The sequence below is a fragment of the Babjeviella inositovora genome (genome assembly GCF_001661335.1).
Source record: "Babjeviella inositovora NRRL Y-12698 unplaced genomic scaffold BABINscaffold_6, whole genome shotgun sequence".
In the NCBI taxonomy this organism is placed as follows: domain Eukaryota; kingdom Fungi; phylum Ascomycota; class Pichiomycetes; order Serinales; genus Babjeviella; species Babjeviella inositovora.
In genome coordinates this window covers 627,305-641,118 of record NW_017566843.1, presented here as the reverse complement: position 1 = coordinate 641,118, position 13,814 = coordinate 627,305, and the positions used below count along the sequence as shown (strand labels likewise).

General features: G+C 50.2%; 4 protein-coding genes across 4 annotated transcripts; 3 read left to right on the top strand and 1 right to left on the bottom strand.

Annotated features, from left to right (window-relative positions):
- Positions 1–1,002: 1,002 nt before the first annotated feature.
- Positions 1,003–1,938, top strand: ANT1 (Ant1p; the record flags this gene model as incomplete). The annotated part of the gene is made up of 1 exon (XM_019132739.1): positions 1,003–1,938. One exon carries the CDS (start codon positions 1,003–1,005, stop codon positions 1,936–1,938), a length of 936 nt encoding a protein of 311 aa, XP_018985286.1.
- Positions 1,939–2,952: 1,014 nt separating this feature from the next.
- On the top strand, positions 2,953–6,384 carry BABINDRAFT_161621 (putative aminophospholipid-translocating P4-type ATPase). Its single transcript, XM_019128916.1, has one exon. The coding sequence runs from the start codon at positions 3,030–3,032 to the stop codon at positions 6,276–6,278; it is 3,249 nt and encodes a 1,082-aa protein (XP_018985285.1). The 5' UTR covers positions 2,953–3,029; the 3' UTR covers positions 6,279–6,384.
- A 3,564-nt stretch (positions 6,385–9,948) lies between these two features.
- Positions 9,949–11,952, top strand: RPN5 (proteasome regulatory particle lid subunit). Its single transcript, XM_019128915.1, has one exon. It carries the CDS (start codon positions 10,163–10,165, stop codon positions 11,513–11,515), a length of 1,353 nt encoding a protein of 450 aa, XP_018985284.1. The 5' UTR covers positions 9,949–10,162; the 3' UTR covers positions 11,516–11,952.
- A 435-nt stretch (positions 11,953–12,387) lies between these two features.
- Positions 12,388–13,747, bottom strand: BABINDRAFT_161618 (DNA-directed RNA polymerase II core subunit). Its single transcript, XM_019128914.1, has one exon. The coding sequence runs from the start codon at positions 13,674–13,676 to the stop codon at positions 12,735–12,737; it is 942 nt and encodes a 313-aa protein (XP_018985283.1). The 5' UTR covers positions 13,677–13,747; the 3' UTR covers positions 12,388–12,734.
- Positions 13,748–13,814: the final 67 nt, after the last annotated feature.

Sequence of the window (13,814 nt, the reverse complement as noted above, 5' to 3'; positions counted from 1 at the left end):
TTCCCCCTGTCGATAGCTGAATGTTTCCACGGTTAGTTAGCGTGGTATCGTGGGGGGAGGGTGCAGATAAGGCATTTAGGGCATGATACGAGAGCTGTTACAGCAGATAAACCCTTTCCAAACTACGATTATCTTTTTGAGAAGGGTGCGCCTTTAAAGAAATTGAAGGGTAAAGGTAACGTCGGGTTAATACTATAGATTTCGCTAGCGCGGACCGATCTACCACCCGGAGCCGAGACGGTAAGGTTTTTACCCCTTTCGAAAAAAAAATTCTGGCTGCAGTTGCCCATCCCTTTTCCCTCTACGTCGGCATGTCACTCACCGAAGTCCGCTTACCGAACCTTATCCGAGATAACCCAGCCACATCCATGAAGTGTGGCGAATCGTTCAATGAAGGGGGGGGTGATGAATGAAATGTTCACACCAGGAGGCTGAAAAGTATGGTTGAAAATAAACCTGAAACTTGTAGCACATATCCTAGTCTTAAGCCGCGTAGTCTCTATAAACCCTCTGTCGGGTGTGATATTTGAGTTTTGACCATAAGGTAGAATTCGGTCTAAGCCGCAGCTCCACACTTCCCCGAGACCCAGCGATAGTGCGAGAGGGGCTAAAGGCGGGCAATCCTCACGTGGCGGTGAAAACCTGACACAACACGGCCCCTGCGGAACTTTTGCGGAAATAAATCCAGGTATCCCTACAAGGACCATTTTAAAGGGGGCGGTCAATACATATACGCTTGGTACAATCCTACCGACTTTCTCTGGGCGGTACAGCGGAAAGGCGCGTGAGATAATGGCGTGTGAGATGGGAAAAGCCTGTTGCATAAGGATTTCCCCGATAATTCGGAAAAAAGAAAAACAGAGCCTTCAGGCCGATCATGCGGGCCGGCTCTGATTTCCAAAGTTAGCGGGGAAGGCTCTGTATAAATACACTAGTCTCCGTCGATTCTCCACCGCACACGCCATAGCACACATTTAACCCACGATTTACAAGACTTCCATAATGTCTTTAACACCAGCAGAAAAAGCGGCGTCTGGCGCCTTGGCGGCCATGGTCGCCAACGCCTCCGTATACCCGTTGGATTTGGCAAAGACAGTCATCCAGACGCAGCAGCACGATAATAAGGAGTTCAAGAACACTATGGATGTGTTCAAGAAGGTGTACGCGAAGCGCGGGATTCCGGGCTTGTACCACGGTCTCTTCTCCAGTTTAGCAGGCTGTGCCGTGCAGAACTTTGGCTACTTCTACTGGTATACGGTTGTGCGCAGGGTCTACGCGTCTTGGGTGGCCAAAAGAGGCGGCAGCACCAGCAATTCCACTTCGGTGGAGTTGTTGTTAGGTATGGCTGCCGCGGCCATCTCCAACATGTTCACATTGCCGGTCGGCGTCATCTCCACCAAGCAGCAGACCGACCCCCAGCAAAAGTCCATCATCGGAGTCATCCAGGACATTTACAAGGAAGACGGGATCACCGGGTTCTGGGCCGGCTTGAAGGTCAGCCAGATCTTGTGCATTAACCCATCCATCACCTATGGGGTGTTTGAGAGATTAAGAACTGTTGCGTTCCAGAACAGGAAGCACTTGAAGCCATGGGAGAGCTTCGTTGCCGGGATGGTCTCCAAGACCTGTGCAACCATTGCCACCCAACCATTAATCATTTCCAAGGCGTTGTTACAGAAGAAACACAGATCAGGCAGTGGTAAGGAGGCCGAAGACGGTGCCGAAACCGGGAACCGCAAGTTCAAGACGTTCAACGAGGCGTTGATCTACTTGTACCAGACCGATGGCCCACGCGGATTGTGGAAGGGAGTGTTGCCGCAGTTGAGCAAGGGAGTAATTGTCCAGGGGTTGTTGTTCAGCTGCAAGGACCAGTTGGACTTAGTGTTTATCCAATTGCTCCAGTGGATTTCCTTGCAGAAGGCTGGTGCCTTGAGATAGACGTGAGGGACCGAAAAAGTATACCGAGGACGAATTGTAGATAGAGGCACCGGCTGTGGCTATTATAGAATCGTACCTATGGAGACGCGGAGTTATGTATTAATCAAAGCTATGAAATTACATTGAGTAGATGTATGAACCAACACTTATTGGTACTGGGCTGAGAGTCGATTACAGATGTGTCATGCATGAATGCCAGGGTGCATATTACGGTTACCACCGCTTAAACCCGTGGACCAAGCCTCGATGTAGCGTGTCATTTGTATGCCATTGGTTTCGCGGTCCAACTCACATAGCTTGAAAGTTACGCCCAGTGATTATGCCCACGCTTCAACTGGTCGCTCAAACATGGCTAGACCACGATGTGATATACTGATGCGTAGGGAAGAACTCACAAATTTAGTAAAAAGATGGCAAGTCCCCCGTTTAGTGTTTTATCAACGATACTTTTATGGCCATATACCGGGAAATTGTACAGGAATAATTGGTTATTTGGGCCAAATGTCACATTCAGCTTCAGTTCAGACAGCAGGTAATCAGGATGAATATGAGAGAATATCCCGATTTTTTTTTAAAAAAAACCATCACTATAGCATTTAGGCAAGAATTATTTTTCGATAAAACTTTCCGCTGATTCACAGTTTTCCACTACAAATGAGTGCGAGACAGCTGTTCAAATGCCCATGGCGTATTTATGGGGGTGCATAAATGTTCCCTTAGCATTGCTTATCATCCTTATACAGGCCAGTAGGCCTATATCACAATAATAACATTGCCCACTGTTGGCTCTTAAATGGACAGTGTTTCTACTATACATCCTGAGAAACTCGTCAATCACGTTAGACCAAAGCAGTGTTACCTTGCTGGTAGCCCTTCTCCAGTCACGTGTCGTGCCACGGTAGCATTGTCACTCGGCTGAGCTCCATATACCTGTTAACTTAAAGCTGAGAATAAAACGCAGTTTGCTGGTACGACTCAACACACGCCCAGAAATTTACCGATAACCTACACATACGTGTTAGCCCGCAGACGTACACTTGTAACTATTTCGCCAATTGTGTCTTCGTCTTGCTGTCTAATTGCCATCCTCGATGTCACGCCGCTCCAGCACGCACTCCCTCACAGACTCCTTTGGCGACTTGGACTATTCTCTCGAGGCCGAGCCCAGCCACGCGTCGCTTTATTCACACAGCTATTCTATCGATCTGGTGGCAATCCCCTTAACCTCCATGGACGGCCTGCCAAAGACCTCGTTTGACGACCACGCGCCACTTATGAACGTGCACGCGCACTCGCCCTCGACGCGACTTGGTCTCGCGGCGCTTTTTGCCAAAATTTTCCGCAAAAACATCACACTCTCAGAGATTCCACAGCACAATACTCCTCTGCAACATGGAGATGAGGAACAGGCGAGTACTCGCTCTCGGGACGTCTACCCTGGCATGAACACCGCCAAGTACCCCTCCAACGCGATCTCCAACTCCAAGTACAACGCCGCATCGTTTATCCCGATAGTGCTCTACGAGCAATTCAAGTTTTTCTTCAACCTCTACTTCCTCGTTGTCGCGCTCTCACAGGCGATACCGCAGTTGCGCATCGGCTACCTCTCATCCTACATTGTGCCCTTGGCGTTCGTGCTCTCTGTGACAATGTTCAAAGAGGCGCTCGACGACATCCGCCGCCGGCGCCGTGACAGCGAACAGAACAATGAAATGTATGAGATGCTCGAGGGGTCGCTTGTGCCCGCGCGCAGCCTCGTTGTCGGTGACGTGGTCAAGCTCCCCAAGGGCCGCCGCGTGCCTGCGGATATGGTGTTACTTCAATCTTCCGAGGCCACTGGCGAAGCATTCGTCAAGACGGACCAGCTTGACGGCGAGACCGACTGGAAGTTGCGTGTTGCACCTGCTGCGACACAGGGCGCGGTGGCCGCGCAGTTGCAGCAGGTGGCGGTGGTGGCGTCCGCGCCGTCAAAAGAGATCGATGCCTTCCTCGGTACACTCACGTTCCAGGGCCACACTCTCGCCTTATCCGTCGACCAGACGTTGTGGGCTAACACGGTGCTTGCGTCCGGGACGGCGGTCGGGATTGTTGTTTACACGGGTGCGGACACTCGACAGGTGATGAACACAACGCAGGCAGGGGCCAAGACCGGGCTCCTCGAGGAGGAGATTAACCGGTTGTCGAAGATTCTCTGCGCGGTGGTGTTGGTGCTATCGGTGGTGCTCGTGGCATGCGAGGGCTTCCAAAAGCTCTGGTACCTCGATATTATGCGCTTTTTGATCCTCTTCTCCACCATCATCCCCGTGAGCTTGCGCGTGAATCTTGATTTGGGCAAGACTGTGTACGCGTACCAGATCGAACGAGACTCCAATATTCCTGACACGATCGTGCGGACATCAACGATCCCAGAGGATCTCGGGCGTATCGAGTATCTTCTCAGCGACAAGACGGGTACGTTGACGCAGAACGACATGGAGATGAAGAAGCTCCACTTGGGGACGGTTTCGTACGCGGGTGAGTCGTTCGACATGGTTGACGAGTATGTGCGTGGCGGTGGTGCGCCCAAGAGCCGGCGCGATATGGGTGCGCGTGTGCGAGACCTCGTAACCGCGTTGGCGCTCTGCCACAATGTCACACCGACCGTGGAGGACGGCACCGTCACGTACCAGGCAGCATCACCCGATGAGGTGGCCATCGTCACCTTCACCGAACGCATGGGTTTGGCGTTGTATCGCCGCGACCGTCACTCCATGACGCTCATCCATGAGGCCACGCACAGGCCCGAGGGCTTCGAAATTCTCCAGACGTTTCCGTTCACATCCGACACCAAGCGCATGGGAATTGTGGTGCGTAATGAGCGTGACGAACTCTGGTTCCTTCAGAAGGGTGCGGACACGGTCATGGCGGGGATCGTGCAGAAGAACGACTGGCTCGAGGAAGAAACGGGTAACATGGCGCGCGAGGGCTTGCGTACGTTGGTGGTTGCGCGCAAGCGGTTGACTGAAAACCTCTACCGCGAGTTTGCGGACAAGTACTATACGGCGTCGTTGGCGATGGCGGGCCGCGACCAGCAGATGCAGACGGTCGTAGCCCGGTACCTCGAGACGGATCTCGAGCTCTTGGGGTTGACCGGGGTTGAGGATAAGCTTCAGAAGGATGTCAAGCTTTCCATCGAGTTGTTGCGCAACGCGGGCGCCAAGATCTGGATGCTCACAGGTGACAAGGTCGAGACGGCCAAGTGTGTGGCCATTAGTGCCAAGTTGATCAGCCGTGGCCAGATCGTGCACACGATCACACGCATGGTGCGGCCCGATAGCGCGCTTGGCGCGCTCGACTACCTCCGCGCAAACCCGTCCGCGTGCCTCGTGATTGACGGCGAGTCGCTTGCAGTGTACCTTCGCTACTTCCCGACTGAGTTCTTTGCGGTTGTCGTGAGCCTTCCCGTGGTGGTGGCGTGCCGGTGCACGCCGCAGCAGAAGGCGGATGTGGCGCTTCTCATCCGTGCGGCTACAAACAAGCGCGTGTGTTGCATCGGTGACGGTGGCAACGACGTCAGCATGATCCGCAGCGCAGACGTGGGTGTGGGCATCGTCGGCAAGGAGGGCAAACAGGCATCCCTCGCGGCCGACTTTTCCATCACGCAGTTTTGTCACCTTACGCAGTTGACCTTGTGGCACGGGCGCAACTCGTACAAGCGCTCGGCCAAGGTGGCGCAGTTTGTGATCCACCGCGGTTTGCTCATCTCCATCTGCCAAGCCGTGTACTCGGTTTCATCACACTTCGAGCCGCTCGCGTTGTACAAGGGCTGGTTAATGGTGGGCTATTCGACCGTCTACACCATGATGCCGGTGTTCTCCATGGTGCTTGATACAGATGTGAGTGAGGGCTTGGTCACCGTATACCCCGAGTTGTACAAGGAGTTGACTGAGGGAAAGTCGCTCTCCTACAAGACCTTCTTTGTGTGGGTGTTGGTCTCGGTTTACCAGGGCGCCGTTATCCAGGGGTTGGCACAGGTCTTTTGCGGCTTTGATGAGAAAGTGTTCACACGCATGGTGGCCGTTTCCTTCTCTGCGTTGATTTTGAATGAGTTGATTATGGTGGGGATCGAGATTAATACCTGGCGCAAGGCTATGGTCATTTCGGAGGTCGTTACCTTTGCGCTCTACTTCTTCTCCATTCCGTTTTTGACCGAGTATTTTGATTTAGAATACGTCCAGAGCGTCAGCTTCATCTGGCAGACGTTAGTGATTATTGCCATTTCCTTGTTCCCTGTCTGGGCCGCCAAGGCCATCAGACGTAAATTGCGTCCGCCGAACTACGCCAAGGTCCAGCAGGATTAAGAGGTGGTTCGTTGAGAGGTGCTATCATGAACTCGATATTATTCAATTAATTTCGGATATATATATAACTTAATTTACGCTCATATTAAGAAGACACTTATACATACCACACATATATACACCGTTTAGCTAAACAGTTGAGCTTTCTCATTCGAAGATAGTATATCTACAGTGATACCCCTGAGACTTTGAATTCTCTAGAATATATTATGCATATATATTCTACCTCACGAAAATTCCCCCATTAATTAATCCGCCCCGTATACGCACACATTTATCGCTGACCTGCATTTGGCGCTACTAGCCGCGCGGCCAGATATTACTCCAGATAAAGTAAAATGACCAGGCTATCATATTGTTACTCTTAGCCACTTTCCTCATGAAGTTCGCACAACAATTGAACGAGGACTTGGTCCCCGAGTGGAAGGTCCAGTATTTGGACTACAAGGTAAGTAGCACTCGCCGCCCCGGGTACCGTGACTAATCCCAGCAGGTTGGAAAAAAGAAGTTGAAGAAGATCATTTCACAGTCGCAGGACGTGGAGAGCTTACGTAGCAAAAAAACCGCTGCCTCTGGTCGGCGCCTATCCACCACGCTTAATCCCGATGTGGAAGAAGCCAGCATTCAAAGCGAGGCCCACTCGGTTACGTTTCGCGAGCCTCTCCGTAACCCGCGCTCAGACACGGACGTAACGCCGTTGTTGGAGCAGGACCACATCGCATACACCGAGGATAACCACGACTCAGACATTCACCCCCACCCATCTATGATTAGGCAATCGATCGTGCAGAATATCAGCGAGGGGACGCCTCTAAAGCGAGTGCTTACGTCAGTGTCACGGGCCACGACCACGGCCACGGAAGACCCATTTCCACGACTTCGAGAGCGTGCCAAGTCTTTTGCGATGAACTTTGGGCGCCGAAACTCGATGGACGGCTTTGAACTCCAGTATGAGCGAGAGAAACGACTCTTTGTGGAGTGGTTGGACACAGAATTCGCGAAGATCGACCGCTTCTACAAGGAGAAGGAGACTGACTTCCTAGAGCGCTTTCTCGTGCTCCAGGACCAGTTGTATCAATTACGTGAACACAAAATTCATCTTAGACATGTGCCAGCCGACGCGCACTTTGGTATCGACCACAACTTGGCAGAAAACATTACGGACTTGGGGCAGAAGACGCGGGACATATTTGAGGTGGTGAATCGGTTCGAATTGCCGACGTTGCCACGTCTCCGATTTTTGAGGAAGACCGAAGTGGAGATCGAGGAGATTGGCGTCCCAGTAGAGCTTTTGAATGGTTCTAACGAGCTGTTGAGCGAAGACCGTGGCGATTATGTGGTAAAAAAGTCCAAGGTGCCATACCTCACCGCCAGACGAATGCTCAAAACCGCCATGTTGGAGTATCACCGTGGGTTGGAGTTACTCAAGTCGTACCGCACTGTTAACCGCACCGCATTCCGCAAGATGGTTAAGAAGTTTGACAAGACCACTGGTTCAAAGATTCTTCCCGTCTACATGGAGAAGATCAACGCTTCATACTTCTCCACGTCGGAGATTTTAGACAACTTGTTCACGCGCGTGGGGGATTTGTACGCAATTTATTTTGAAAACGGCAACCGCAAGCAAGCAGTAGAGATGCTCCGCTCCAAGGAGAAGGAGGAGTACCACTACATGTCGCTTTTCCTCTCGGGCATCTTTATAGGGGTTTCCATCCCTCTTCTTGTGCTCGGGATAATCCGCGGTCTTGAAGTGACGCTAGCTCATTCATACCCCGAGGGCAGGTTCATGTTCCAGATCTGGGGCGGGTTTCTTCTCGCAACGCTCATGGCGTTGCTCCTTGGGGTGAATCTTATCGTGTGGGCGCATTTCAAGGTGAACTATAAGTTTATCTTCGAGTTCAACCCGAACGACAACCTCAATTTCCACCAGTACTTTCTCCTCCCCTCACTTTCGCTCGTGATGATCGCGTTGTTCGGCTGGTTTTGTTTCAGCGACTTCTGGCCTGCGCGGTTTCCCGGTCGCCACTGGCCGTGGATGTACATTGGAATCTTTCTTGGGATCTTCTTCTGGCCCTTCAACCAGCTTTACCGCTCCAGTCGGCGGTGGTTGCAGGTGGCTCTCTGGCGGCTCCTCTTCAGCGGGTTCTACCCGGTAGAATTTCGTGATTTCTTCTTGGGAGATATCTTTTGCCTGTTGACCTATACCATGGGAAATATCTCATTCTTCATCTGTCTCTACGCCACGGACTGGCGTGGGGTCATCGACGGGACAAACACCTCGAACTGTGGATCGTCCAAGTCTCGTGCCATGGGCTTCTTGTCTACTCTTCCGTCCATCTGGCGGTTCTTGCAGTGCTGGCGCCGTTATTGCGACTCGGGCGACTGGTTCCCTCACCTTGCTAACATGCTCAAATACACCATCTCCGCTATGTATTACATGTGCCTCAGCATTTACCGTATCGATAACACCACCTCCCACCGTGCTATTTTCATTGTGTTTGCCATTATCAACTCCATCTACAGTGCTGCCTGGGACATCTTCATGGACTGGTCGTTGATGCAGGCCAACTCCAAGAACCGGCTCTTGCGCAATGACCTCGCCTTCAAGAACCCGCTCTTCTACTACGCGGCTATCGTGGTGAATGTAATTTTGCGCTTTCAGTGGATCTTCTACGCGTTGTTCAGCAAGCAGATCGAACAATCCATGGTAACAAGTTTCTGCATCGCCCTCGCAGAGATCTTCCGCCGCTTTATCTGGGTCTTTTTCCGCATGGAGAATGAGCACTGCACGAATGTGCGCGTTTTCAGGGCGTCTCGTGACTCGCCATTGCCTTACCCTATGACTCGGATGAAGAAGATTACCCAGGCAGAGGCCGACTTGGGTGCTCCTTCGCTCCTCCCCCAGCATTCTCGTGTTCCAAGAATGGCTGACGAGGAAGTGATTGAAGTTCATCATGAACCCAAGAAGACACATAGTATCTTCTCCAAGTTTAGCGAGGTGTTGGGCCATGCCCATATGAAGGACTTCCAGCGGCGCAAGGTGAAGCCGAGTGATGCCAAGGGGAGTGAAAGCGACGAGGACAATTCGGATACCGAGGCTATAGATGTGTAAGGGGTCCAGTTTGAGTTCTCTGTACTTGAATTTTTATGCGTAATTAACTCAGCTTCATTAATCATTTATCTTTTAGCTATCTAAATACTATATATGACTTTTCCACCGGTAGTTTCATTTAAGTGTCTACCCCTATTGTCTATGAACTAATCCGCGGAAGCTTGATCGATATGCATGTCGTTATTATTAGTCATCAATTGGTAGAAGTACTAGTCTCAAACGGCGGCGAAGGGGCGTTAACACCTAATTGGTTAAAGACTGCGCTTACGCTTCTACACACTCTAAGTTTAGACCTGAGGACTGGAGGAGTTTTCTCCAGTAGGTTTTGAAGACTCGGGTGCGATCTTTTAAATGTATTAATCCTAAAGTTATGAATTCAATAAATGTATATATATATATATGAATATGTGCCGGAACACGGAAGTTACCACAATTAAATTTCCCAGTGTTTTTTGGAGGTACAGCCCTGGGGATCTGCGCGCCACAGCTATGTGTCAACCCGGGCAACATGTAATATCTGCTTTATAACAATCACTTCAAAAATCTAAGTCACAGATAGCTAACAATGCTTCCTGGAATATACATGATAGATTATGTTGAAGTTACGACCGGTGTAAAGATATTATCACTCTACGATAGACATGGCAGATGGCCATTTCGGTCGTGCCTTTACCGCCATCCCTCATTCAAAACCGACACTGAGATTGCCACTTAAACTATCACACCTTAGTCTCAACCATCAGAGTTTAGCACCCATTCCCCATATCCCACAATGTCCAGAGAAGACCCATTGAAAGCTGAAAAGGACTTTACCGCCACGTTGGATGAGCAGTTCCCGCAGATTGACGTGTTAGGTGCCAGCGACTACAAATCGGCGTTGGACAAGTTGTTGCTCTTGGAGAAGCAGACGAGACAATCTTCCGATTTGGCGTCGTCCAAGCGCGTGTTGCTCAAGATTGTGCAGTTGTTGGTGGCCAACAACGACTGGGAGTTGTTGAATGAACAGGTGACGTTGTTGGCGAAGAAGCACGGGCAGTTAAAGAACGCGGTGCAGGCGATGGTTCAGGAGGTGATCAACCACTTGGAGACGATTGCAGGCAACGAAAAGTTGACCATTGCAACGATTGAGAACATCCGAAATGTGACAGAAAACAAGATACACGTGGAGGTGGAGCGTGCGAGAGTGTCGAAAAAGTTGTCTGAAATCTACTTTGCCAAGGGAGATTTGGACAAGGCAGTTGAGATTTTGTGCGACTTACAGGTCGAGACCTACGGGCTGATGGAGTTGAGGGAGAAGACGGAGTTCATCTTACAACAGGTGCAGTTGACTGTGTTGCAGAAGGACTTCACGCAGGCCAAGATTATATCCAAGAAGATCCTCGTGAAGACCATCGCCAAATTTGCGGACTTAAAGATCAGATACTACAAGCTTGCGATTGAGATCAGTCTCCACGCACACGAGTACCTCGCGGTGGTGACTCACTACCTCGCGATCGTGGACATTCTCAAGGCGCACCCAGACTTGATGCCCTCCGCAACGGAATACCAGCAGATCTTGGTCGCAATCATCTACTTTGTGATCTTGTCGCCATACGACAACCTCCAATCGGACCTCATCAACAAAATCAAGGTGAATCCGCTCTTTCAGAAGGTTACCCCGCACTTTGAGTTGGTTAAATTGTTCACAACCAAGGAGTTGACCAGGTGGCCGATTTTACAGGAAAACTTTGACACCGTGCTCTTTGCGTCCGTGACATTCGACCTCAAGACTGCCGCCGGCGCCCAGCACTACAAGGACTTGAAGAGTCGCGTTATCGAGCACAACTTGCGTGTGGTGTCTGAATACTACTCACAGATCTCCACTAAGCGCTTGACCACTTTGTTGGACTTGACCGAATCTGAAAGCGAGCAGTTCATCAGTGACTTGGTCACCAAGGGCATTATCTATGCTAGAATAAACCGTCCGGCTAGAATCATCTCCTTCAGCAAGCCGAAGGATCAGAACGATCTCTTGAACGACTGGTGCAATGACATCGACTCGTTGTTGGACCATGTCGAAACCATCGGCCACATGATCACCAAGGAGGAGATGATGAACAAGATCAAGGTCACCGGTAAGGCGTAGCTAGGTTGAATCAAAACGAATTAAAAGAGATGGACAATTCGTAGTCACGGTTGGGTCTAGATCTCCGACTCTTAAGGACTGAGCCCTAGCCAGAGCAGTAAATGTTGTATCTGGGTACCTATTTAGGATGTCGTAAGGTTTGGGTTGAGCCCGTCTCGGGGCATATTCCACTTGTCTTAGATGACTCACCTGGTGGATAGAGGTTGTAAAACGAATGGCCCTATTTTACAGAGTTTGTCAAGAACATGACAAAGCACCAGAGCATGGATTTTCAAACCATCGGGCAAGACAACTACCGCAGGCTTAGGTAACGCCCATGTTCAACTTCCCTCTGATTGACATACCTTACATTTTTCCTACAACAATAAATTCCATGCTCATTTTAGTTCAGCACTGAAAATTTTCGTTAAGAAAAGAATGCGTTACTTAATAATATGCCTACTCGTTTGATTCTTATCAAATAGCTCATGTCGTTTAATGTACTGTATTATACACTTTTGGTAGTTTTACAATCAATAGAGAGTAGAGAACTGTCTGGATAGACGTGGGAGGAGTCTTTTATAACCGCTTCGCTTCTCCTTACAACTGTGATCCAAAACCACCGAGGTGGGAACTAGAATATACGATATTACACCCGCGAAATTGAAACCGATTATCAATATAGAATGATACGGTGGGGCAGACTCTGTCCAGCCATATACCACACCGACAAACCAATTATGTTAAAAAAAAAGGCCAGGTAAGAGACTGAAACTGGAAATAGGGCAGCAAATGCTACGCATACCCTGAATATCATCGTCTAAAGGACTTTTGACCCATTCCTCTTATGGGGGATTAATTGACACAGATAGAAATATAATACAAGCACATATGGTCTCAATAGGTGAAATTAGCAAAGATAAATCCGAGCCGAAACCGACGATTCTAGCAGCTTTATAATTAAGGTAAACCAAACCAGATCTACCCGAACCTCATCCTAAGAGTCTAAAACACTCGGCTAATTTTTGCTTCATGAATCAGAACACAACCCGACGTTGAATGCTGCTCTACCTCAACGCCATTTAAATACCAACCAATCCTTCTAATCATTAACCTTCTGCGATTAAACACAACCAGCTAGATCTCTAAAACACTCCCTGCCACGACGAGCGACTCGTTCTGCGTGAAACCCCCTCCCGAAGGAAAAAAAATAAGCCTAGACCTTAATTAATATACATGTTTAATAGCCAAAGCCCTGCCCATAGGCACTCTGGCCGCCGGCGTACGCAGAGGTACCGCCATATGCGGAGTTCGCTCCGGCTTCATAGTCAGTGCGCTGGCCGTAAGTGGTAAACCCACCGGCGTCATCCTTGCGCTGGACTCTCCCGTCGTTAATGTCCCCAAGGGCTAGCACGACCGCGGCCAACTTCTTCTGCAACACCTCCATCCCGCGGGTGACAACCTGCTTTGGGTCCAAGGAGCCGACAGTTTCCACGTTCATGTAGAACTGCTCTGGTTTGGCGGCGTAATTGAACGCCTCGTCCTCCATAGGACGCTCCTCCCACTCGCAGTTCTCAGAGGCGGGCCATTCCTCCACGGCGTCCTCCTCGTACCAGTAGTCCGTGTGCTTCAATTTATTGTATGGATCGTACTCGAACGCGACAGCAGAACACGGCGACCACTTTGCGTGCTCCTTGGCAATCCCCTTCTTCGCAATACATTTAAGCTTCAACTCTTGGTTCTTTCTCAACTTGGCAATCAAAATACCCCGTCCGGCTGGGTCTCTCACCACAGGCTCGCCCAAGTTGGTCTGGTCGTTCGGCTTGTGCACGATAAAGTCGCGCGTATAGATCGATAACGTCAGGTCGTCCGTGCACTTGGCGTCGAGTTCGAGAATCACCGAGCACTTTTCGCAGTACTCGTCGCACGTGCAGTCACGCGTGTACTCCAAGTGTTCGATGTCAACACTATCTAAAGGAATGAGCCCCAAACGGTGCGAGAGAAACTCATCCGCGAGCACCGTGGTGTTGATTTCGATCTCCACCAAGTCGATGGTCAAGGTGGGGATTTCCGCGAGCATCACGCGGCGCAAACTGTTCGCGAGTGCAAGGTCCATGTCCAGGAAGTAGAAGTCGATGGCATCGCGCTCGATTTCTCTGATCTTCACGCTGGGGTTGGACATAGTGGATATGGTTTGGATGTGGTTGGGGTGAATATCAGTGGTGGAGGTGATGCCTGTTTATCTGAAGATTTCACGAATTGTGCAAGTTACCCGTCTGGTTGGAGCACTACCATGCAAATATAGAGGCGTGCGATTCTG

Coding starts and splice junctions, on each gene's coding strand:
- BABINDRAFT_161621 (XM_019128916.1), top strand. CDS start 3,030: ATGTCACGCCGCTCCAGCACGCACTCCCTCACAGACTCCTTTGGCGAC.
- BABINDRAFT_161618 (XM_019128914.1), bottom strand. CDS start 13,676: ATGTCCAACCCCAGCGTGAAGATCAGAGAAATCGAGCGCGATGCCATC.
- RPN5 (XM_019128915.1), top strand. CDS start 10,163: ATGTCCAGAGAAGACCCATTGAAAGCTGAAAAGGACTTTACCGCCACG.